The sequence below is a fragment of the Leguminivora glycinivorella genome, chromosome 10 (assembly GCF_023078275.1).
Source record: "Leguminivora glycinivorella isolate SPB_JAAS2020 chromosome 10, LegGlyc_1.1, whole genome shotgun sequence".
NCBI lineage: Eukaryota > Metazoa > Arthropoda > Insecta > Lepidoptera > Tortricidae > Leguminivora > Leguminivora glycinivorella.
Window position 1 is genome coordinate 23,627,034 of NC_062980.1, and position 26,927 is coordinate 23,653,960.

The 26,927-nt window shown below is 37.6% G+C and overlaps 1 protein-coding gene across 1 annotated transcript in view; it reads right to left on the minus strand.

Annotated features, from left to right (window-relative positions):
- The window catches only part of LOC125230214 (5-hydroxytryptamine receptor), a 296,357-nt gene that overhangs the window by 41,463 nt on the left and 227,967 nt on the right, over positions 1 to 26,927 (minus strand). The window contains exons 2-3 of the mRNA XM_048135297.1: positions 18,941 to 19,006; positions 3,616 to 3,789 (exon numbers count right to left, since the gene is read on the minus strand). Coding sequence (XP_047991254.1) covers positions 3,616 to 3,789; positions 18,941 to 18,983 — 217 coding nt within the window. The 5' untranslated portion in view covers positions 18,984 to 19,006. The remainder of the gene's footprint in view (positions 1 to 3,615; positions 3,790 to 18,940; positions 19,007 to 26,927) is intronic.

The window sequence follows — 26,927 nt, forward strand, 5'->3', positions numbered from 1 at the left end:
AATATGCGTACGTTATTTAAGTGTGAAGTTTTTATGGGAAAATAATAAAGGTATTTCAAATTCCGTTAATGCGAATTTTGCCTACCAGTCCAACTTTATTCTAAAATATTGTCCAGCTTACCTAATAACCTAACCATAAAATTAAAATATTGAAAAATCCCCGACCGCGACATAGCGGACCGATTTTTATGAATCATGGTTAAGAACACTCCCGACTAATTCAGCTTTCAAACAAAAAAAAAACTAAATCGACATCGGTTCATCCGTTCGAGAGCTACGATGCCACAGATAGACACACACACAGACGGACAGACAAACAAACAGACAGACAGACACGTCAAACTAATAACACCCCGTCGTTTTTGCGTCGGGGGTTAAAAAAGAATTATCACAAAACTCAACAGCAATGAACATTTACGCTGACAAAGTGGATCGGATTTAGTTCAGTATATTCGTACAGATTTTAAATGCCTACAAAATAGTAGATACTGTCAGCAACACGGAACAGATTTATCTGTAACAAATATCGCTGCTGACCGTACAGAATATTTGTACCCGTACCACGAGTGTTTGTTATTTTAGAAAACATTGTTTGATAGTGTAATCCTGCAGGAAAATGTAGGGCTAGGGACAGACTAAGATAAATGATTGGAGAGGAATGGAAACGATTTTGAGAGCCTCATCACCTCTGCAAGGGTTAAAAAACCGGCCAAGAGCGTGTCGGGCCACGCTCAGTGTAGGGTTCCGTAGTTTTCTGTATTTTTCTCAAAAACTACGGAACCTATCAAGTTCAAAACAATTTTCCTAGAAAGACTTTATAAAGTTCTACTTTTGTGATTTTTTTCATATTTTTTAAACATACGGTTCAAAAGTTAGAGGGGGGGGACGCACTTTTTTTTCCTTTAGGAGCGATTATTTCCGAAAATACTAATATTATCAAAAAACCATCTTAGTAAACCCTTATTCATTTTTAAATACCTATCCAACAATATATCACACGTTGGGGTTGGAATGAAAAAAAAATTCAGCCCCCACTTTACATGTAGGGGGGGTACCCTAATAAAACATTTTTTTCCATTTTTTATTTTTGCACTTTGTCGGCGTGATTGAAATACATATTGGTACCAAATTTCAGCTTTCTAGTGCTAACGGTTACTGAGATTATCCGCGGACGGACGGACGGACGGACAGACAGACATGGCGAAACTATAAGGGTTCCTAGTTGACTACGGAACCCTAAAAAGGCGTTATACCGGCATTTGTCACGGCTCGTGAGAGTCTGGGGTCCGCTTTGACAACTAATCTCAAGATTAGGCGTAGACACTAGCTTCGCGAAAGCGACTGCCATCTGACCTACCAACCCGAAGGTTAATGAAATCAGTCTGGTTTCCTCACGATGTTTTCCTTCACCGAAAGGCGACTTGAAAATATCAAATTACTTACATAATTTCATCGAAGTATGACATTTTAAAATAACATTTTCACCGGCGCGGCAGTCAAAATTAGTGATGGGCCGAATATTGATTTTGCCGAATACGAATATTCGGCCGAACATTCGGTTCAGCTCTTACCGAACCGAACATTCGGCCGAATATTCGGTTACGCCATATTTCTAAAGTGGATGTTAAGATTAAAACTAGTAAATAATTGATAACGGTGACATATGTTACTACAACTATGTTCTTATGAATTATGATTTAGTGGATAACTAAAACTCAGTTAAAATAATTCTGAACTCTTCTCAACTCTTAAACTACGGTTTTTTAACTTAAAAAAAAAACAATTGTATTTACATTTTGAATTTTTGACGCATAATTATCTCTTTTTAGTAGTTCCTTAGAAAACTATACTAAAATAGGAGCTTATTACCCATGGAATACCTACGTAAGATCTTCATTAGTTATTTGCTTTGTTTATTCGGTAAATATTCGGCAATGCAACCGAATTATTCGGCCGAATACGAACATTAAAAAACTTGCCGAATATGCCGAATACCGAATATTTATCGAATATTCGGCCCATCTCTAGTCAAAATCATTGCCAATTTCTTTTGTCTGATTCTATACTATGTATTTTTTTGTTATTATGACCATTTGCGGACGATGTGCTTTAGACTTCTTTTTTTTTGTATTTTTACTTTTCTATATTATTATGTGTAGTTTTTAGTTGAATATCGACATTTAGAGACCTTATACATCTCTAATCATTGTAGTAGCGTAATACTTTAGTTACAACTTAGAATTAGTATTATCAATTGTAATTTCAGTTCAACTTGTATACTGACGTGTAAAAGTGCCCCTGTGGCCTATTTGCTGAATTCTAATACCACTTTTGTCATTTTCCGTGACGTAAAAGCGATCGAGTAATATATATTATTCTCTCATGAATCTCACGGTAGGGGCCCCGTATCGTAGCCATTCAGTACCTATCTGGCCACGCGCCAAGCGTCAGTGCCAAAATTCATATACTTGATTAGAAATAAAGGCAGTCAACTACGAAATAATGTTTGTTCGGACGTTTACAAACAGTTTGTTATGTTGTTTTATTAATCAGCGAGGCCTATTTTGATTGGGCTGCAAATAAAAGATAAAAGCATCGGGATATACATATACTGGTGCGTTGATAGATTAGGCACGATTTAGAAAATAGAACTACAAAATGATGGAAAATTGTTTTGAACAAAAACGTAGCCGAATCGGAAATATACTTATTGAAGTTTTCCATCGCATATACAATGACGCTGTAATTTTATTGTATGTGCAGTATCTTATGTCGCTACAAAACTGCTCGCTCAGACATGTTGCAGCAGTTGCGCTTTGTCAGATATAAGGCGCCTGTGGCAAACTATACCCAAACTGTAAAACTAGCGCGCTTTGACGATCAGGGCACCTGCGGCGCCTTTAGCACTATCGGACCGGTTTTGCACTTCATCCGATACGAATCCGTGAAAATAAGATCTGTCATACCATAGTACTATTTGTCCCGATTCGAAGAATGACGGAAAGAAATTGGATGACGAAGATGGGCGATGTAGTGCGTAAAGTACCTACCATACAAATAGTTCTACGGCTGTGACGGATCTTAAGGTTACATTCGGATCATAGCAGTCGCGACCCGGCAGCCGTGGCCCAGCGGCCGCGACCGGGTCGCGCCGCACCGCTTTGTAGGGATTTATTTATATGCGATAGTTTCCGACGCAAGCGACCGAGCAGCGCTGCCGGGAGAGTGGCCTACCGCGCGACCTTGGCTGCGCCGCCGAGCCGCTCCGGAGGCAGTATGGCCGCGCTGTGCCCGGACTGTCCGCTCGCACAGGTTGACAAAATGGCGACGTTTGCCAATAAAAATGACGAGTTTTGGGATTTGATACTCATCGGTTCTGAACGTGTATAATGAATTAATTTTATACATCTTTGATGATAGTAAGAGCAACATTACTTCATCATCCTCTCCTCCGTCCTCTATCAGTCTCTTCAGGAGTTCTCGCTACAATGGGTCGCGACTGCTGGGATCCGAATGTAACCTTACACACGTGAGCTTGAGAGACAGTATAGGTGGATAGTAGGTTTAGTAGACGGTCGTCCCTTGTGGCTTGCGGGTTGTGTAGAGTAGACTCACCAACTATAGTGGCGAGGATGACCCCCGCCAGCACCACGGAGGTGACGGCCATGAGGACGAGTGACGTCACGTCGGTGTCGGTGGCGTTGGCGGCGGTGCTGTTGCAGCCCCAGGCCACCGCGTCCGCCCACGAGCAGTTCGGGAGGTACCATTCCGTTGTTGCGTCGACGTCATCTGGAAATAATTAAACACTTTTAGCAAGAGTTTTGAATGATTCACAGTAATTTTCATTAGACTTATACATGGTGTAACAAAAATGGTGGTGATCCGTTTAAGGGCGTATTCAGTATCGTATTCTCATCAGGAAAAAGTAGGATAAAAATTTTTTTTCGCAAAAAAATTTTTTATCTTTGTATGGAGATTCGACCGATTCGCGCGGCCCGGCTCATACAAAAGTGAAAATTTTTTTAGCGAAAAAAAAATTTTCTGCTTTTTCCTGATAAGAATACGATACTGAGTACGCCCTTAAACGGATCACCACCATTTTTGTTACACTCTGTATTGACCGGGACATAGATCGCGATTACCGTGATTAAAGCGCTGGTAGCCTAGCGGTACGTACGTGCGACTTTCGTTCCGGAGGTCGCGGGTTCGAACCCCGGCTCGCACCAATGAGTTTTTCGGAATGTATGTGCGAAACACTAAGGCCTGAATGCACGTGAAGTGGGCGGGGCGTGCGGCGTGCATGTCAAACAATTGAAGCTCATACAAGTGTCCTGAGACAACATTTTGAACTCTTTTTAAGAGCAAAAGTTAGACACTAAGTTTCTTAGCGAGATTAATTGTTATTAATTAAAAGAACCTTCCCTTAAAGTTAACACTTTCGAAACCGGGCTCTACGCGGCGCTACGACATTTTCGCTACATACGGGGAAACCCATGTAATCGGCTACGCTTCTACGAGCGGTGTGCCCGACAGTCGGGTTCTTGGTAGCGAAAGTGTTAAAGGAAATCAATAAAAATGTAGGTTGAATATATTAACCGTGTGATTTGGAAATCTGTCAAATTCTAAATAGGTACCAAAGACATATATAACTCCGTATAGACATATAAAGTCGAAGAAAAAAACGTACCTCAATACCAAACAGCTTACACATCATTACACAGCATTACACGTTTGGGGTACACTTAGCTATATGGCGCTAATATAAATATTTGACATTTTAACACATATCAAGCTAAGAATATGGGCAAAATTGTCAAAACTGAAGTTCAAAAGTTTTAAGCCTGTGTCAAGAGATGGCAGTCTATACACAGTGATTACACATTTTACTTCGACAATAACTCTCTATAATACTCGATTCTCTTTGTAGGTACTAATACCACGAACAGCTTCATAAATATTAGCGTAATTTATGCTATTATAGTTTTCAAAGATTTGCTTTCGTTTATTACCTAAAGTTCAAAGGAAAAAGAGAATAAACGTGCTAGAAACTGGAACACCGCTGAGGCGTTTATTCCTTGGCGGCGGCTTAACCCCGTCGGGAAATTAGATCTTTAGCTCAAAAGAGTCCTTGAGGAATGGATCACCACGCGTAGAACCAGTTTCGTGTTTGAGATTTTCGATGTTTTGTCAATACTTCTTTCAAACTAAAAAAAACTGGCCAGTTTGCCAGTGCTTGTTAGTTGTGCTTGGCCAAGTGCGAGGATTCGCGCACCGAGGGTTACGTACAAAGTTTTTTTTTATGTAACTGAAAAAATACGGTTTCCGCAAGTTTCCTTTAGCTGAGCGACGATAAAGACGTTGTTTCGTACCACATTTCAAGATTTTGAGTTCACGTGGATTACTCTGTAGGTTTTGATTGCCTTGCGAGTGTCGAGAATTTGATTTGAATTTTTCGCAGCTTCGAGGATCCCGAGTAATTGAGTATTAGATATTTATATTCCAGCTCGTTACTTTCACCCGTTCCTGAGAAAAGAAGGCTTGATACGGGCGAACGGACAACAATTTAAAGTGGATGATCATAAGAACTCCGTTTTTTCTGTTCGGAACCCTATAATGACAAACATACAAGCTAGAATAACTGACACAAACAACGTCTCTAAGAGGTACGATATTTTAGTGTCATCAGTTTTTATTTTATTTTCATAATATTTTACGAACATACATGTTACATGTAACACTTTGCTTGATGACGGGGCTCGAAACATGTCGCCGAACGTGATGTATGCACACGTAACTACATCCGTATACTTAAATACATTTAATATATTTCGTCGATGCTCCATCTAAGTGAGCGATCTGTGCGTAGCAGGAATCCCCTGTTTTAATAAAAGAAAGCTCTGCGCTATGTTTGCGTCTGCGTTTTTAACAATGTGTATGAAGCCAATGAACTGTGGCGGCGACATTGCTCAAGATTTTATGATTTATTAACTATAAAAATATGTGTGTTCAGTAAAACGTCCCACTTTGTCGCTTATAGACACACACATAGACAGACAGACAAACAGACAGACAGACAGACACGTCAAACTTATAACACCCCGTCGTTTTTGCGTCGGGGGTTAAAACATTTTGCTTGAAGTATTGACTGAGATTTCAAGTGCCGGATGATGTGACACTAGGGCCACTTTTGATGTTTTTCTTAAGTAAAATAAAGTTAAATTAACTAAGTAATAAACTAAGAATATAAAAATAATCATTTACTTAGATGCGACAAAAAACAAGGCCCTAAGAAAACACATGTTACAGTATAGAATAGAATAGAATAGTTCGACGGTCCCAAGTAACACTGTCGGATCTACAAAATCGTCATTTTCATTTTATTGCATTAATGATCTTAAAACATCCAAATTTATAATATGACTATTTCAGAATTTTACATTTCTCTCTATTTTCCGAAATAATATGTCACAAGAACGTCGTATCTTACACAGCGTCTAGTTTACAATGTCGGATGTCGCGTTGTAACAATGTTAGCGGGAGCGCGGGTAGGGCGACGCGGTCGTTTGTGCCACTACCCACAATATTGTATGGATAACCGCCGACTTCGCGAGCTCACACACTCGAAACACAAACCACAACATCTAGCTGTCGTATTTCACCACTATAGAAGAAAATGCACAACACAGGTAATTTAGTCGTAAATGACACATGCGACCCATATTATTACCTATAATATTGTCCAATAAAAAAAGGCGTTAGTGACACATACGACCATTTTATATGAACCATGTCCAAACAAAAAAGTAGTATGTGACACATCCGACAAAATCGTTTAATAATCTCCTGGCAAGAATATCGGTTGTACTATTTCTGAGGTTTCCTCAAGTATTTTCTTATTTTTACTTATGCACATCTTAAGAGTATCTAAAAATAGTAACTATTCCTAAATTTTATAACTTAATATCATAATTTGACAATTTTATAGAGCAAAAACCTGTTTGCAAAACTTTGATTGGCTCTGCTGGAAAGTAGTCATTTCGCAAATCCGACAGTGTTACTTGGGACCGGCGAGTTTATTTTCTAAAAGTTTTACAATCTTTAGTTACCAGAGGCCCCCGCACTAGGTTATATACACCTGTATCGCGGGGAACCAATTACAATTTTGTATCTGAGTTTCGTTAGGTACATGCAAACTATATCTAAGTTAACACAAACATAATTATATTAAGGCTTATATTCAAATATTCTACACTAGAATTACAGATTGAAAGGTGAGTTGTTTAGTGACTCTATACAAAATTGCTTCTGTCTCTATGTAACTCAGTGACTGGAGTAGTTTAAAAGTTGTATATTTGGCCTCATTTACACTACTGCCTTTTATATCACAGTACTTGAGAATAGCGTTGTAGGCTGCTATCTTAATATAATCCCCAAATCGTCTAGCAGAAGCAGAGGATACCTTTGGAACCGGTAACGTAAATACTCGTTTCTTAAGGAAGTATATAATTATCATTGTATATAACATTTCGTTTTATATCCAATTGAATATGATTGGATTTATTAGTCTTCCAAATGAAGACTTATTTGAAAGAAAAACGCCCACTTGTCTTTTCTATCTCTAGGTACATAAATAATTATAAACTCTAGGTCCATGGGGTCCCAGCGCGAACAAGTTGTTCACAGAAATCGCGAAGCGTCTGGTTGAGGTAACTGGTGACCGAAGAGCTGGCGACTTCCTCGCACAACGTATCAGCATTGCGATACAGCGAGGAAATGTCGCCAGTATCCTTGGTACAATGCCTCAAAGGCCTATTATAGACATTAGCTAGCTTTTAAGTTTAGTCTTAGTTTATTATATAATTATGTAAAGAAGTTCATGTAAATAAAGAGTTTTTTCAACGCCGTGGCTTGCGTGGGCGACGGTTGCGCGATGGTCGCGCGACGGTGATGCGACGCATACGAAATCAAACCTTATCGATATGGAAGTAGACGATGCGATGAGACGCGACGGCGACGGTCGCGTGACGGTCGCGCGACCGTCGCCCAAGCAAGACACGGCGTAACTGTCATGTCACGAGGTCGGTAATAAGTGTACAGAATAGTACCCAGCTGGCGAGTGAAGTTGTTAACAGCATTCGGCCCGCGTATTCGACTTAACTAGGATTCCCGTTGATTTAAGTTTCGACTCTTGGGAACTTATCAACTTAGGTCCCGGGACAATTTGTATGAAATTGGGAATTTCGAACTTACAATGGGCAGTATATTTCTACAGATATATACCGTTAAACCGTTATGTCCAGAACGTCGCAAGTTCGAGTCCTGACAGAGCTGTAAGGAGTGTAAGGCCCACTTGCAACAACCACTTAACTCAGGGTTAGTGGGCTGTCATCTGTCAAATTCCATATAAAATGGGTTAACCCTCGGGTTAACCCTCTATTAACCCTTTGGTGCAAGTGGCCCTAAATGGTTTAAATTCTTCATTACTCATAAGAACATACAATTTTCACTAAAAATGAGCTTAAATATTACATTTTCTTATAAACTAAACTTAGATACAGTCATCAAGTCATCATCCTCCTTGCGTTATCCCGGCATTTGCCAGGGTTCATTGGAGCCTGGGGTCCGCTTTGACAACTAATCTACATCCCAAGATTTGGCGTAGGCACTGTTTTTACGAAAGCGATTGCCATCTGACCTTCCAACCTCACGATGTATTCAGTATTCAGTATTCATTTAATCATTGCTTTGCGTGTACAAAAGATCTTATAAATGGTAATGACTCAACACAACCCTGTAAGGGCACTGCAATAAAATAATAAACTAAAACTAAGTAATGTTTTCCTTCATCGAAAAGAGACTGGCAAATATCAAACATTTTGCACGTAAATTCCGAAACACTCGTTCGAACCCACGACCTCCGGATTGAAAGACGCACGCACTTACCGCTAGGCCATCAGCGTTTATTTATATACTGTACCTATGAATTATATCCCATTTCATTACAAAATTACACAAAAAAGAAACCGTTATGGCGAGTTCTAGCACAGAATATATAATAGTACAAGTACAGAAGGCTCACTCCTTTGATGTTCACAAAACGCCGCCATTCTAAATTCTTACCTACATTAACAAACGGACCGCACGCGTGCAGACGACATTGAATTCTATTGCGCCGCGCGAAGGTCGTCGCCACTGAATGGGCCGCGAACTCGCGGCCGCCGGCATGTACTTGTAGCGCGGCGAAAGGATCGCGGAGTGAGCCGCCCCTGGTTCTAGTATCAACCAAACACTGAGTTTCCCACTTTTCCATTATTTCCAAATACAGGGTGGCTTATTCAAATCGGTCAGTACGGGAAAGTCTGAAACTATAAGACATAATTACGGAGATCTGTTCCTAGGAACCATGTCACCGATTTGAATAAAAAGAAAAACTGCATTCATGCATTTGAAAAAGAAGCTGTTGAGCCTGTTGAATATATGTAATAAATAAATATTTGGGACACCTTATGTACACAGATCAACTTACTAAACTAAGCAAAGCTTGTACTACGGGTGCTAAGCGACGATATACATACTTAAATAGATAAATACACTTATATACATAGAAAACATCGTGTGATACTATACAGCACGACCACGGTTGATTTTATTAAATCTGTTGCGGTACAAATTCACGAAAAAAAATGTACTTTTTTGTACCTACGTTTAAAAAAAATGTACCTTTATGGTTTTGGAGTTTCGACATAGGGGCCGTGGTCGTGCTAGGTAGGTACCTACTCCCTGGCACGACCACACTATATTTAATGAGTTTTTAAATTTCTATTGCAGTACAAATTCACGAAAAAAAATGTACTTTTTTGTACTTACCTTTTTAAAAAGAATACCCGCATGGTTTCGGAGTTTTGACATGGGTTGTGATCGCGCTAGATAAGTACTTCCTGGCACGACCACACTATATTTATGTTTAATTTGATGGTCAAATGAATGTTAAACAAATGTTTGGAAATTGTACTATGTAAATTACTTCAAAAACTTAGTGTGGTCGTGCCAGGTAGTACCTATCCTAGCACGACCACAACCCATGTCGAAACTTCGAAACCGTGCGGGTTTTTTTAAAAAAAAGGTAAATACAAAAAGTACATTTTTTTTCGTGAATTTGTACCACAACAGAAATTTAAAAAAATATTAAATACCAGTGTGGTCGTGCCAGGGAGTACCTACCTAGCACGACCACGGCCCCTATATCGAAACTCCGAAACCATAAAGGTACATTTTTTTTTAAACGTAAGTACAAAAAGTACATTTTTTTTCGTGAATTTGTACCGCAACAGAATTAGTAAAATAATCCGTGGTCGTGCTGTATAGTATCACACAAAACATCCGTGACTCAGGAAAAAATATCTGTGCTCATCACACAAATAGAACCCAGGACCGCGGATCAGCAGGCAGGGTCACTACCAACTGAGCCAGACCGGTCGTCAAATACTCTAACGTGGGTCACTTCGAATTGAACATCTAGTTACTAAAATACATTAAATTATGTGAAAACTATTCATTTTATTCTTTTTAAACGTCATGTTTCATTGGGTTCGATTCCCCAGCTTTGTACAATTTTTTTTTTTCAAATGTATCAATGCAGTTTTTCTTTTTATTAAAATCGATGACATGGTTCCTAAGAACAGATCTTCGTATGTCTTATACAGTATGTAGTTTCAGACTTTCCCAAACTGACCGATTTGAATTAGCCACCCTGTATAGTTCCCCTCACAAATTGAAATTCCGTCAGCTCAGAAGCCACAGGCCCTTCGTGTACTCTCCTCACGTAGAACCAAACAAGGAAACGTAGTTAGACCTTCACGTGACGTTGAAATGAAGATTTTCGTTTACCTGTTAGAGCGGTTTCCCACTAAGTCCGATCCGAATCCGATCCGAACCCGTGACAATACACGGTGAAATAAAAAGGACCGTTCAAACTCTGCGTAGTGACTTTTGAGGTCATAATGAACAACTTTTATTATGATATGGGCTTACTCTTGGCCACAGACTACACACACACGGGCTGGGGCCCGTTTCTCGAAAGGTACAAGTCTTTTATTACAAGTGTGTTTCCATGACAACCCATACGATTTGACAGTTCGCGCACTTGTATTACAAGGCTTGTACTTTTCGAGAAACGGGCCCTACGGGCCTCTGGTCTTATAGTTTTATTTTTAATGTAAATAAATTTCGTAATAAAATTAACTACATTTTATATGAGGAATCTTCAGTGAAAACCAGAACCGGCTAACAGTTGACGAATGGCATCAAATTTAGGTCAAATCGACGGCTATTTGTAAGTCCAATTCCCTATTGATAACCCAAAGTCCCTTCCTGAAAAGTTGTAACGGTAAGTCACGTTGCGATATTGAGATCAAACGGGAAACGTGCCCGCCGTAACGCTTTACGTAGACGTTCACGTGACTACGTCTAGTCATCGGAACTAATGAGCAGTATTGGCACATCTCGGACACTAGCGATCGAATATTTATATGAAAGAGGAGCGTTCTTAGCACACAGACTAAGCTCGTGTAGGTGAACGCGTACTATGAAATACCATTTGAAATTCAAATTGTTCTTTCATGTATTTTATTGCTTATGATTATCATTGACATAAATATTTTTTTTTTCTAGCCTATAATTGTGTCCCACTGCTGGGCAAAGGCCTCCCCTTTCTTCCGCCACTCATCACGATTTGCCGGCTGCTCCGGCCAGTCGCTGCAAAATGCGTCGAGGTCATCCCGCCATCTTTTCTTTGGCCTACCTGTGCCCCGCTCCTCAAATATTATTGTACCTCTTATATGTTTGCATGCTTAGTTATAATTATCATTATTGACGATCATAATGTAAATTCATATAGGTTAACGTAGATTAATTTAAACTGTAATTTATCATTATGTAATAAATAAACTAAACTAAACTAAACTATGCTTGTATGAGTGAAATATGACAGGTCGACTGTTCGCGTTTTTGACAGGCGGTAACTGTGATGTAACCGAGAGGGGGTGGGCGGCACATTAATCGGGGAGCGAAAGTCGACATACTGTACGATAGTATTAGGTACTCTATTATTATACTGGTGAATGAGTGCGTTGGAAAGTAACAAATGGATGCTTGACGTGATGAGTATTGTTTAGCGGTCTTCTAGACTATGCGGTGTCCTTGCCTATGAAATAACCACAGAAATAAAATTTTGAAAAAAAAAAAAACCCCCGACATAGTGAACTGATTTTCAAGAAACATGGCTAGGAACACTCCCAACCAATTCTGCTTTCAAACAAAAAAAACTAAATCTAAACTGATTCGTCCGTTCGGGAGCTACCGTGCCACAGACAGACACACCCAGATAAACAAACAGACAGACAGACACGTCAAACTTATAAACACCAAGTCGTTTTTAAGGATCTTCAAGTAATTTAGGATCTAAATAAAAGGCAAGTATAGGTTATTTGTAAACTCAAATACCTATTTTAAACTAAATTAAATTATTATAAAATACAGAAGGGAAAATTCGTATAACTAATCAAATTAGGTATATCTGTACCTCACCACTTTACCAAATAAAACGTAAAATATTAATTTTAAAAGTTTTGAATGATTCACGGTTTTTTTATGGGATAGGAGGCAAACGAGCAGACAGGTCGTCTGATAGTTAGCGATCACTGCCGCCCATGGACACCTGAAACACCAGAGGTGTTGAAGGTGCGATGCCGGCCTTTAAGGGTCCCCCCACATCTAGCGCCTCGCGAGCGTAGCGTCGGGCAACTGTATGAAAAAAGACGCCGCGTCGGCGCGACAGGCTTTACCATGCAGTTTAGCTGTATTCATTAGACTTATATTGACCGGGATAGACAATCGAGACAGTGTGAATGTGACCAGTGGTAACGGTGAAAGTGATCACATCAGAGGATAGATCGCGCGCTGTCGACGCAACTTTGACATCCACCCGCCTTCTTCAGTTTTCTGTGATAATGATGCATGTAACTGCGTCGAAATATCGGGTAATTACGGTCTATATCTTGATCAATATAGTCTAAAGATGCATTTGAAATATAGTTTAGTCTAAGGTCCCGGGAACTTTCGAGTTTTCATGCGTTTTTCTTTCGCATCACACGCAAAATACGGTCGTCGCTTAGGTACTTAAGACAAGTTCGAATCGTTATTTCCCAAAAGCGGTTCGATCGTACCAGTTTGTTTTTATCTTAATAAAATCAGTTGTCAAACTCATTCATCACCCGAACATTATCAGAAATGTACGCAGAAATCTGTCTCTGTGATGCGACACGTCATTATAATGATATCAAATGTTACCTATCTACGCTGTCGGTTACATTTGTAAGAATGATATTACGTCATCGGATTTGGAGGACAAAGTCAATATCGTCACTACTTTAAAATAAACTTGTATCTTCGTCTGTCAATGAAAAGAAAATTATTGTAGTAAGTATGTATGGAATGCATATAGACGTACTGCGTTTTAACTTTGAGGAGCAGCGTGAGATACGAGATTTTTTCAAAGTAATAGTGACGATATGTTGATATATGTACTATAGGTAAGCCATTTTTGCTTATCGCTTCTAAGCCTATTATAGAGAATTTATAAGTTTGAATATATTAGAAAATTGATAACTATATCAGCCCTTACATTATTTAGTAACTGTCCAAACACAACTAATCGTTTCCACAGAATCTTGACCCAAACCCTCAATATACATATTTAACAAAATTCAAACTAAACTATCAAAAACTTTACTCCAGAATCTATATTAACACCAAATAATTTCAGTTATCAACAGCCTTATACTATTGATAAACAGTTGGTAATCGTCTGATCTAGCTCTTTGTTTCTCTTCAACTTTGCCAATATCTGAAAGGTCTTAGGTCCTTGATTTTGTTAAGATTATAAGGCATTTTGGTTATGAAAAGAAAGTAATAGTATGCAGATTGATTCGGCTAAAGGATAACAGATTCTAATATCGTTGCCTTCCTGCTGCATACTTAATACTTACTTTTTTGATCTCATTTTATTATTGTATAAATTGTGTTTATGTTAGTGTATAACCCAGCAAACATTTTAGGTAAAAATATCGATAAAACTACCTATTATAGGTCGCAAATCTGACAGTGACCAAAATGAGTTACCTCGAATCGACCTCGAATCCACGTGGAGTCGACCAAAGTGGGGAAAAAAAGCACGTGCCGGCTACGTCGACTCCATTCTTGCGACGTGGAATCGACGTCGACACGACGTGCCATGGGTTGTAATGTACTAAATTGGTAAGACTTACCATTTTTCAACGTTATTTCAACGTGGTTTTTTACCATTAAATTACTAAAAAAGGTTATTTTTTTACGAGGTATCATGCAAAGAAAGAGACAAACATATTACGAGAGTATTTTCTTTTCGCTCACAAAAAATGTCTGGCTAAAAATCTAACTTGAGTTTTGCAACGAGAATGGCGGCCATTACTTTACGTAAACTAATTATCTAGGTCGATTACGCAGGAATTATACGATGAAATCTTGTGCGCTGAAAAATTTCTCGTGCAGTATGTTAGGTTTTTATTCAAAAGTACTGATGGGCTTTCGAAATACTTAAGTATTACTTATTTTAAAGCTCATAAATAGTATGTATTGCTTGTAAATAGGTTTCGTAATTTTGTGTTCGGTGTTTGTAATTATATTAACTTAACTATATATATTTTTATCATATAAATGACAATAAAAACACCGTTAAATGTGATCGTTTTAGTATTACAACATACCTATAATATGCAATTTACAATAACACCGTCTGATTGTAAGAAAACAAAATGTCGGCTCGACTAAGAAGTTAAATATACCTAAAAATACGACGTAATGGTATTTAAGTCAATTTTACGTAATATACACTTAATTCTACGACCTAATGGTGTCGAGTAACCATACAAGGTCAAAACGACCGCCATCATGACTATGCTTCGACCTCGTATCGCAAGACAGTATTTTGTTTGACAGCGCGGACGTAGGTTGCGTGCTAACGATTAGACGTGCCAAAGATAAATATTACGCATAGTGGTTTCCCAATAGGTAAGTTATATGTGACAATTGATTTTGAAACGTTTTCGGGTGTTTTTAGGGATCAACATAATACCTGATTTGATGAATGTTTGCTTAGTTTAAAACATATCAACGTGCTTCACGCGTGTATGTAATAAAATTACATAAATATTTATTTTTAATTGACTCCAATTTTGGTTTTAGGTTTTTATTATTGCAATATGTCATATAAGATAGTGGCCACCCCGTCCCAATGGGGCCTGGAAATAACGCTTTGCCCTTCAGCGTGGGAGGAGAACGGCGTTCTGTCGTGGCCTCCTACGATGGTGAGCCGGCTACAGAAAGATGCGGAAAGTTATCCGGAATCACACTGGACGAAGTACAAGTGTGTTCCAAAGTGTTTTCCACTACCATAATATATTGCCGCAAACATAGGCTTTATGTTTGGCATGTCATAAATTGCCATAGCAATAGGCCATACTTCTGAAGAGGTACTGTTAAATAGCGAAATGCCGTCTACGTTGAACATTAGTTCAATACTGGATATTGCATTTAAATCCATATCCGATAAAGATTTCTTTAAGCAATTGCTTACGCCTTGGTACCAAAACTTTCCTTGGCCCATTGGCTATATAAAGACATCGTCAGTCTTCAGTAGAGCTCGCCCGTCTTTAGGCAATTTAAAACCATATTTACTCAGTACAGCTAACAAGTCGTTTAAAGATGACTTGGTGGGTTTGTGCTGTACTGTCCATTCTCTTAGGTCTTCCACAAGTTTCATATTTAAATAATCTTTATTTGTCACATACTCATCTCCAGATCTTCATTTTCTGATTCCTTGTTTGAACAGATTTCTTCATCGTCGGATCGTCGCTCTTCTCATCTATATTATCAGATGACAAAAAATCCTTGCTTGTGTGTGTGGTATCAGGATCAGAAGAAACACACAAAGTAGATACTCCTTGAAAACCGGATGTAGAAGCCAATTCACAATTTATTTCTTCTGATGTTTCACTCTGAACGTCCTTATAATTAGCCTTAGCCTTCTTAATCTTCCTATAATAACTACTGGAATGTCTATATTTTTTTTTCTCTTTGGCCATTGTTAACACAACACAACTTTTGATTTAAAAAACCGAAATAACTATTGAGCATATACGTCCTATTTCACCGAGATATGACTTATTTGTGAGTAAAAATAACTTGATCTGAGGTCGCCTCGCAAACGTCGACTTATTGGTTATTTTTTAGGGTTAATTTGACTATTAGGTAAATCTAAATGAAACCTTATGGTAATATTAGTACCTTACAAGTATTTATAACTTTATGGTCTAAATTTGGTCTCTCAAGAAGGTAATATTTACTACGAAATTGGTAGCAAAAGCGACTTAAATCGATGACCTAAAGGTCCCCAGTTTAAGAAAAAATTACGTCGCATATACACCTAATATGGACGTACAAGTAAATATGAACAGTTGGTCGAGTTTCGAAGTTAATTTTACCTTATATTTTGCTCATCATCAACCTTTAAGTTTGTGACCTTATGGTGCTTTGATGAAGGGAAATTTACGTTTCAATGGCTCTATATTTTTACCCAGAAGTATAAATGTACGAGATGTGAATTTATGTGGTGCGTATGATGTAATTTTTACCTAAATTAGTAATATATTCTAGAGCATGGGTAAAAGCACTTAGAATGTTTGCTGGGAAGTTGATATGTACGACAGTTTGATCTCATTTTATATTTCAATGACTTATTATGTTAATGTATAATTTGATATGTACGACAGTTTTGTCACTTGTGGTTGCGATAGTGCGCAACTTTAGTACCTATTTTATATAAATTGTCACCACCAGTGAGTTCCTGTAATTGGCTTCCCGTATCTACTGAGTCTTATATACTTATGTCATAGCTGTTGGATCTCCAAATAAATAAATATAATAAATATATATAAAATATAAATATAATAACATTGGGCGATATGGATAAGCTGAGGGAATGTGTTCGATTATTGAATACTGGTATGTTTATGTTACTTTTATACGTTACGATTATTATTTGCGTTATGACAGGCTTTATTAGATACATTATGCTTATAAGGAAAACGATGAAATAATGTATTATAAGCATATAGGTAGAATTATATCATGTTACCAGATTTGAGCTAGCTTTCTTAGCTTATGCCATGTTTAAGCACATTGTTTTTGACAATGTTTTTAAGGGTTCCGTATCCAAAAGGTGCAAAAAACCCATGTGCATTGCAAATTGCAACTCTCTCCGTCCGTCCGTCAAGTAACTATAAATTCAATACTAAACTTGAAGGATGCTTTTTTTCTAGTGATACCTTCTCATATCACTACAAAAAAAGCATCCTTCAAGCTTGGGTATAGCGTACTAACACACTTATTTATTAATTAGTTTTAAATTAAAGGTAAAATTAATTGAGAAATTGACACCTCCGGCAGGACAAATTTTTTCTTTAATTTTTTTTTATGGGATAGGAGGCAAACTAGCAGACAGGTCGCCTGATGGTAAGCGATCACCGCCACCCATGGACACCCGAAACACCGGAGGTGTTGGAGGTGCGTTGCCGGCCTTTAAGATGGGTGTACGCTCTTTTCTTTTATATTAATGTTTTAATATAAAAAACAAATTTATTTAATGATTGTGATGAAGGGAACTAGTTAATGGCACTATAAACTGTGCATGATTCTTAAAAATCCCAGCTAGCCCCGCTGAAAGTAGAAATGGCCGTATTTTGAGAGCTAGCACGTGCTCGACACAATGGTTGTCACGTCTCCAACGAGACCCACTTAAGCGATGCATATTTCAGCGAAGACTGGATTTTTCAGTTTAGTGTTCAACACGTTCAACACCGAGAACCCGCCTAGTGGGTACTCGTAAACTTCGCTCAGATGGCGCGACAACCCGCTAAGCGGGCAGTACGACTAAGTTTCTCAGGCAGCGCGCCATTTTTCGTCTGGCAGTGAATGTGTTAACTTGTTCCAAATATCGCGCAATGAGTGTGCCTACTGACATTTTTATCCCGCCAGGCGGCGCCTGTGCAAGTGTCTAGGCATGTCACTGTCATTCATATGTGTGAGAGAGAAAACAAATATCATCTTCTCGCTCTCATGTATGAAATTCTTTATCTGTGCAATGGACTAATAGGGCGGCGCCATCTGTCATAACCTTTGAGTGTGCCTCTTCATTGACAAAGAGGATCGAGTTCATAAAGAATAACTGTCAAAGTAAAATGTATAGTCACAGTGCTTAGACTTCTATCTCTCGACACAGGACTGAAACTTTTGAACCTAAGTTTTGACAATTTGGCCCATATTCTCAACTTGACATGTGTTTAAATAGCCAAAATTGATATTAGCGCCATCTACCCAAGAATCAACCAAAGGTTGCGCCAATAAATTGTAAATACGCCAATAATAAATTATTGAATTTGAATCAATTGATGGCTCCGACGATAGTACTATTATACTTTTTTCCTTCAAGTGCAAAGCCAGCCGACGTATTATGCTTCCATTTTGATCACGTCCACGTGGATAAGACATATCGTCACTACTTTAAAAAAACTTGTATCTTTGTCTGTCAATGAAAAGAAAATTGTAGTAAGTATGTATGGAATGCATATAGACTTACTTACTGCGTTTTAACTTTGAGGAACAGCGTGAGATACGAGATTTTTTTAAAGTAGTGACGATATGTCACTCTCACACTGATATACCTACTTGCCAAAGCGTGACGAATACTTTATCCACATTATATAGATGAGTGATAAAATTGGAAGCATAATACGCTGACTGGGCGGGTCGCTAATATGATGTAGGTAAACAGAGTAGGTATGCTTACTGTTAGATTCATTCAGTCGTTGTATGAGAAGCGAATTGTTCATCGCGGACGCTGTCGCTCGCCCTCCTGAAACAACCAAATTAAAACGTTAAAATAAATCAGAAGAAATTCAGAAATTTTGTCGCCGGTGTCTTCAGCTATCGAGACTAACGCTGGTGTAAGGCCTTGCACGCTCATATTGGGCGTGCAGCGGAGCGGGGCGTGCGGCGTGCATGCCAAACAATTGAAGCTCATACAAGTTTAGTGTCCTGAGTCGACGCTGCGTAGCGTGGACGCACGCTCGCCCGCTCCGCTGCACGCCCCGCTGAGCCGAATGCTCCGAGCGTCCACAAAGCCACAGGCTGGCATCGACTCGTTTTTGAATGTAGGTATTCTATGTATTTGACAGAAGTGATTTGATTTGTTCTCAAAGTTCAAGCGTAAGTTATGGCACATTTAAACAGCGTGATAAATAATAATACGAGTTTCGTATATTTCAGTATTTGATCAACAGTCCACGATGTGACTAAAAATCTACCTACATATTTATCACCTAGGTACTTAGTGCTAACTATCTCACACTAAATAAACATATTTTGTATTGTATCATAAACTTAATCTGTGAGAAATAGAAAGACGAACAAAATTCAACGTGTTCAAATTCAAACAAAACTAATATCCAGAAACTAAGCTAAAACAATAACTAAATTATGAAAGTTGCAAACGTTTGCCAACAGTTGTACAGAAGCTATTGTTGAAGGAAATTGCATTTTAAATACAGCGGGGGAGTAATTCAGTTTAAAGTCAACACTTAGTGATGGGAACACAGATCTAAGAATAAGGTAAGATACGGAAGATACAAGGTAAGGTAAGATTATATTGATTTAAACTAACACGATCTTCACTCATATTATTAAATTAAATAATAGAAGGTAAGATTGTTTATATTGTATACCTACTAGTGGCTTCGGGTGAGGTATACATTCACGACATGCTTAAAAAACGCAAAAGTAAAAAATACATAGTTTTTAAAGTCATTTTTTAACATTTATGATTTAAAATCATCATTTTAATGTCAATTCTCTGAGCCAGCTTTGGGAATCAAGTGAGGATTTGTATAAAATTACTTTGCACTCTTGTGAATAAAACGCAATTTCGTCAATTGTTTTTGTAGTATTAAGAGAGCGTTTAGTAGTTTAGTAGTTTACTACAGTAAAAATAATATTTTACCCTACGATTTCCAATAGACCAAATATTCAAACATGAATGAGCGTTAGCGTGTCATTCTTCATCATTTTGGTAGAAAATGTAGTCATTTACCCAAGATTGCCGAATTCTCAATATTGAATTCTCAACCGATTGTTTAATTATTATTTTTTGTTTCGATAATTGAAAAAAATATTTATCTCGATTTTTAATTTGCAGAAAATATTCAATTGTTTCACATCACTAGTGACCGTGGCGACCTCTCGGTCGAAAACGCTCGAGCGGAAACAGTTCGAAGATGTTAAACGTTTGAATACCTTTGTTATTTACGTTGCCAGCTTAATTTCTTTCCTCGACATTATACCACAGATTATTAATAAATTACTAACGTAACAGATCCTTCACTTGCTCGCAAAACGACAAATACCTACGCTTTATTTAACTAATAACTTAAATGTTTTTAGTGAGAGCTGTTTTGTTGTGTTGAGAGGAAACAAGCGAAAGTTTTACTGTGTGTTTGAAACATTGTCTCCTGCTCGTTTATTTCTGTTTGCTTTCCAAATAAAAAAAAATGAAAATACCCCCTCGGCCACTTGTTCATTCGAATGAACGGCTAGCGTGTAGGTACTTAACGCGTGACCGCGAGCGAGTGACGTAGGCCTGATTATACTGAGTTAACACACTTTAGCCGGCGTATCATGCTTGCAATGTTGTCACTTTATCTATGTGGATAAAGTATCCGTCACGCTTTGGCAAGTATGTCAGTGTGAGAGTGACAGATGTACATCCACGTGGATAAGTGATAAATTGGAAGCATATAAATACGCGTAGATCATTGATAACTTCAGCTTTCTTTAGATGATAGACTACAAAATAATTTCTTTAAATAAAATTACTTACTCCAGCATTAAGAATACACTTGCACTAAAGACTCGAGTAAGTATATAGAGAAAGTCAAAGTAAGTAAAGTAAAATTTGTAATCACAGTGCATAGACTGCCATCTCTCGACACAGGATTAAAACTTTGGAACCCCAGTATTGATAATTTGGTAATACATAATAATATACATAATAATATAAAACGAGGCATTTTTTATGTTTTGGTTGACTTAAACTTACAAAAATTGACGCCCGAAAGCTGCAAGCTGCGAGTAAAGACGGACAACTCAGTGGATTTCACTGAGTTCATTTGACACGCTAAGTAGATACGTTTGCTTGATCTATGGTATATATGACATCTGTGGAACTTCCCTTACAACAAAATTTAACAAACGGTTTAACGGTGACAGATGATTTTATGCAACTGGCCCAAAATATTTTATCCCTACCATGCACGAACAAAACCATGGACACTTGGACAACAAATCACTTTCTATTTTATCATTATAAAAACAAAACTGTCAATGACTATACTCGTAGTAAATAACCACTACTGGACCGATTTTAATCAAACATGGCTACAAATATTACAAATTAATTCAGCTTTCAAACAAGGAAACGAAATCTACATCGGTTCATCCGTTCAAAAGCAACGATGCCACAGACAGACACACACAGAGACAGATAGACAGACAGAGACACTTCAAACTTATAACATCGTTGTTTTTACATCGGGAGTTAAAAAGTATTTCCAAAGGAAAAATAACTGACACTCTTAACTTCACTCCTTTTCTGGTCACCATATAAATAATAACACCAAAAAAAGCCCAACTAAACAAAATAGGCCCTAGAAAAAAACTTTTCGACTTCTGATCGGAAAGCTATTGGAACGGAATGGGTTCCCTGAAGGTCCCATGTTTAATGGTGTCCGGGGACCTTTAGCTTAGATTGGATGGAAACAAGACGTTCAAGTTTGTGACAATGTCACTTCTGAAACTACTTAATTTGTGTGAAAAACGAAACAAAAAAATGTTTTGTTCTCTAGTTCGTTAGATGGGGCCATCTCTCTCGCATGCACACATTGATCGCCCTTAAAGTTTGCTAAAGGCTGAAATAAACGATATACAAAGAAAAAAATACCAAGCCCTCCGTTTACGCGACGGATGCCTAAACCGATCGGCCATCTGGTCACGGTGTCAAAGGTAGAGATATACACCGTGTTTCACTTAACACTAAAAACCTGAAAACTGTTTGTTCAGAATCGAGAGTAGAATCGATTGAGGTATATCTTGATGGGGGTAATATTTTTTGTTTTAATTTGTATTATTAGTTATTGTTTACGTGCCCATTCTACAAATTCGTAATACAACATTGTGCATATTATATTGTTAGAGGTTGTATACCTTTTTCAGTATTTAAGGGTATTAATACTGGCTGGTTACTTGGACGATTTTTTTTTCTGCTACGAAATAGACGTTGTGCGTCAGTTTAAATTTAAAGTTTATCATAAGTCATAACAAACTGAACTCGTACCTAATTACAACCTTGTCATTTTGAATTTTAGGTTTAAATTTGCTTATTGAGTCACCTGTCCAATTTGTAGTTTACTGTGAGACAGGTTAAAGTGCTTTACATTGCCATAGCTGTCTATTGGTAAACCTTGTGTCGTTGCAGTAACGTACACAATTAAACAGTTTGAAGGCTTATGATGGTAGCTAGCAATTATTTTATTGAGTGTAGAGTTAAAAGCCGAGTAGAGCTGCACAGAAAATTAAAAATTCAATTTAAACAAATAATAATCATCAGATTAAAAAATGAACGTTCTAGATACGTTTAAAAAAATAAAAATCAGTTGGGGTGTCTGAGGTTTTGAGTGATACCGGAAACACGGTGTATATGACAATTTACGAAGTCTTGTGGCGCCCCCTGCCATCTCCGTCGGTTACATAAACTTCAAAATTGAATACAAAGTTTCAGGTTGACATGTCAGGTCATTAATCAGAATAGTTGGCCGGTAATCCATCGTTTTGGGGCCGCTCCATCCCCGTCACGACATTATCTGATGAAATTAATATAGATTAACAGTTCTGGATGTCGCTACATTGACGAATGAGCATATTAATACCTTAATCAGATTTAGTATCTTTAACTTAAACGTGATATTTATTTGACATTATTTCCAACCTCAAATGGGATTGGGCGGGGCATGTTGCCGAGCAGAGTGATGGCAGGTGGACCAAAATGTTGACCGAATGGTGGCCGCTATCGGATGTAAGAAGCGCCTGACACCCGTTCGCTCGTTGGGTGGACGACATTCGAAAAACTGCGGGGCACTTCTGGATGAGATTAGCCCAGGACCGAGATAAATGGCGTACACGAAAGGAGGCCTATGCTCAGCAGTGGGCGATTAATAGCTGAAATGATTATGATGATTATGGTATTTATTTACCTATTGCATACCTATTTTGTTCTTGCATTTATTTTATAAGAATTTAATTTTTTTGAGGCATAACAGTCTTATAATTAAATCATTTGTATTGGAGAACCCCACGAAGTTACCTACAATTTAAAACAAATGTTTTAAGCAAGATGATACAGATTATGAAAATAAGCATTTTTTTCCTTTTAAGAAGTGCCACATCCATACTAATATTATAAATGGGAAAGTGTGTGTGTTTGTTTGTTTATCCGTCTTTCACGGCAAAATGGAGACACAAATTGACGTGATGTTTTAAGTGGAGATAGTTGAAGGGGTAGAGAGTGACATATGCTACTTTTTGTCTCTTTCTAACGCGAGCAAAGCCGCGGCCAAAAGCTAGTAATAATATAATACACATAATATAATATGACGAATAATTCTAGGCTAACACATACAATAGATAATAAATACACTATACATCATTATTTTTAAAATCGGGACTTAATCGCGTATAACTACATATTAAACTGACCTCCAACGTTTCAAGGACGGCGTTGTCCCCGTGGTCTCGGAGAAGACTGGCTTGAAATAACATCAACACCTTCTGACAGCCGCGCGAGTTTTTCGAACTACCCGCACTTGGTTTTGATTATCAACTTGAACTGTTTGCGCACTAGGGATGTTACTCTGTCGACATACAACACTGACGATATTTGATATAACGACTGTCGATATTATTTTCGGCTAATAATTATATAATTATATATTTTTTTATAATGATGTGTAATAATCGTGAACGTTTAAAACGTGAACGTCTTCTTTTTATTTTATATAGCGCGGATATCACTCAGTGTATTAAACACTGTAAATTTCATTTATACGCTGATGACCTCCAAATGCATTTGTCTTTTAAACCATCTGATACATCTCAAGCGGTATCAAAAATTAATAAGGATCTAGAACGGGTCAATGCATGGGCCACCAAAAATTGTTTGGTTCTTAACCCACTTAAGTCTAAATTTATGATTTTAGGATCAAATAAACAAATTGAAAAAATTGCAGAGTGTAATCCTAAAATCGCAATTGAAAATGTCAATGTCGCATGTGTCACCGAGGCGCGTAATTTGGGGCTCCTTGTCGATAGTAACCTACGTTTTGAAAAGCACGTTATCGAATTAGCCCGTAATTGTTTCTATCGATTGAAGGTTCTCTACAATTTCCGCGACTTCCTTAGCGTGGATCTGAGAATGAGACTTTGTGAGGCCCTCATTCTATCTAAAATAAACTACTGTCTAACTACCTACTGGCCATGTCTTCTCGAACGGTCACGACGTCTCCTTCAGAGAGTGCAAAATGCCTGCGCTAGGTTTGCTTTTAAAATTCCACCACGTACACATGTGACACCATTTCTAAATAACGCAAACATTTTAAAGATTTCATCTCGCTACGATCTTCTACTTTCTTGTTTAATGTTCGATGTCATAAATTTAAAAACCCCAAAGTACCTTCACAGAAAGTTAGCCTTCTGCTCTTCATCCCATGAAATCAGAGCGAATCGTGCTTTAGTCTTAGCCATCCCATCTCACAAAACTCAATCTTTTCGCGGAAGTTTCAAGTACCAAGCGACGAAGTGTTGGAACAATATTCCACCACCAATACGCAGAATTAAGTCTAAACCGTATTTTAAACAAAAACTCAAATTGCACATCTTTACACTACAAAAACTATGGTCTTGAACTTGAAACTTTATTGATATAAACCTTTTTTATATATAGCCTTTTACTTACAATGTAAACCGCCTGCACCACTAAAACTACACCTAACCTAGATAATATATACATAAATACTTAAGATAAATAAATGCCTAGTCATATCCAATTTTTGCCCTATCTCCTTAAATAAATACCACACCTCCAGTCTTATACCTATCGAGCAGATGAAGTCGGCTTGTGGTTCACTCTGTGCAGCACACCTAGCGTCACTACTCTTTCGGTTCTGACAGAATACCAGCGCTGCGGGTCTCCGCAGCTTGATGCTGAGTCAGCGCCTCTTCTTCGCACCATCACATGGCTCAACTTATTTTTATACCTTACAGTGTCTGTTTGTATACGTTTAGGGTTTAGTTTAATGCATGTTACCAATTACATATAACTTTAATTCTGCATGTTCTATTTACTTAACTTTACTTTTAAATAATAACGATGTATGTATACATAAATTTCAAAATTGTTTGCCATTAGAGCCATGTAATAATGAGAAGAATAAAGATTTTTATCTATCTATCTATCTATCTATCTTTAAATCAGTGAAATACACTATAGATCGGAAATCTGTAACTATTTATGCGATAGATAAGGAAAAGCTCATACTATTTTTTTTTAAGTCATAAATCTCAGTTTAATATGAAAAAAAAATCAATAAGGGCCACTTACACCACCCGCTTAACTCAAGATTAATGGGCTATCAACTGTCAAATTTCATATAAAATGGTGGGTTAACGTCGAGTTAACACTCCATTTTCGGTGGTGCAAGTGACCCTAACTTATTCATTACAAGATAAAATTATCTACTTTACTCTCTCATACCTACTTTACATCAAATATATGGGAATTTTTAGAATTCGGGACCCAAAATTAGCGCAAGGCACTAACAAAAATTAACTCGCTGTCAGTTTTATGACGATAATTAAGGATGAAATTTCAGTAAAAATATTGTTTTTGTGTTAATTACATAAGCTTGATAATCTTAGATCTTAAAAGTGATAACCTACATTCAGAACGTGAAAAAAAAAATTTTTACACAGATTTTATGCTTAATTTGTCGTCACAAAACTGACAGCGAGTTAATTTTTGTTAACGACTTACACTTGGGTCCCAAATTCTGAAAATGCCCATACATCTAAATATTGTATGTATGCACGAGTGGTTTTAATGCTCACTCACAGCTAATTCGATGCTTTTGCTTGATTAATTTTCCACTTCATTGAAACTGAACGTCAAAACAAAACGCGAAAACATTCTTGAGTATATTGTTGTTCGGGATTAGTAGGCACAGTCACATAAATATCTATACATATCGAAACTTATTATTGGGGAAGAAATAAGGTTCAAACTTGAACACAGGTGTATAGATATTTATGTAGCTGACCGTGGGTATTGGTGAAACTTTGGGGAAAGTTTGCTAAACAGATAATATTCAAAGAAACTTTCACAAAACAAAAGATGAAAATAAACATAATTTTTATTAGCGCGGCGCAAAAACGCCTCCCTCGGCTTAGCGCCATCTACCGTAATATTCGGAAAACCTATTATAAGACGTATTCTACTACGAATATTATTAGAAACACACTTCTAGTAACATGTTTAGCAGAAATACTTTCGGTCGAATGGCAATTTTACATAAAACTTAGTTGGCATTATTACTACTACGCATACGATACATTTGGCAAAATATTGTTTTACAGAACATTACTTTGGTCGACTTTGATTTCGCATAATTTTATGT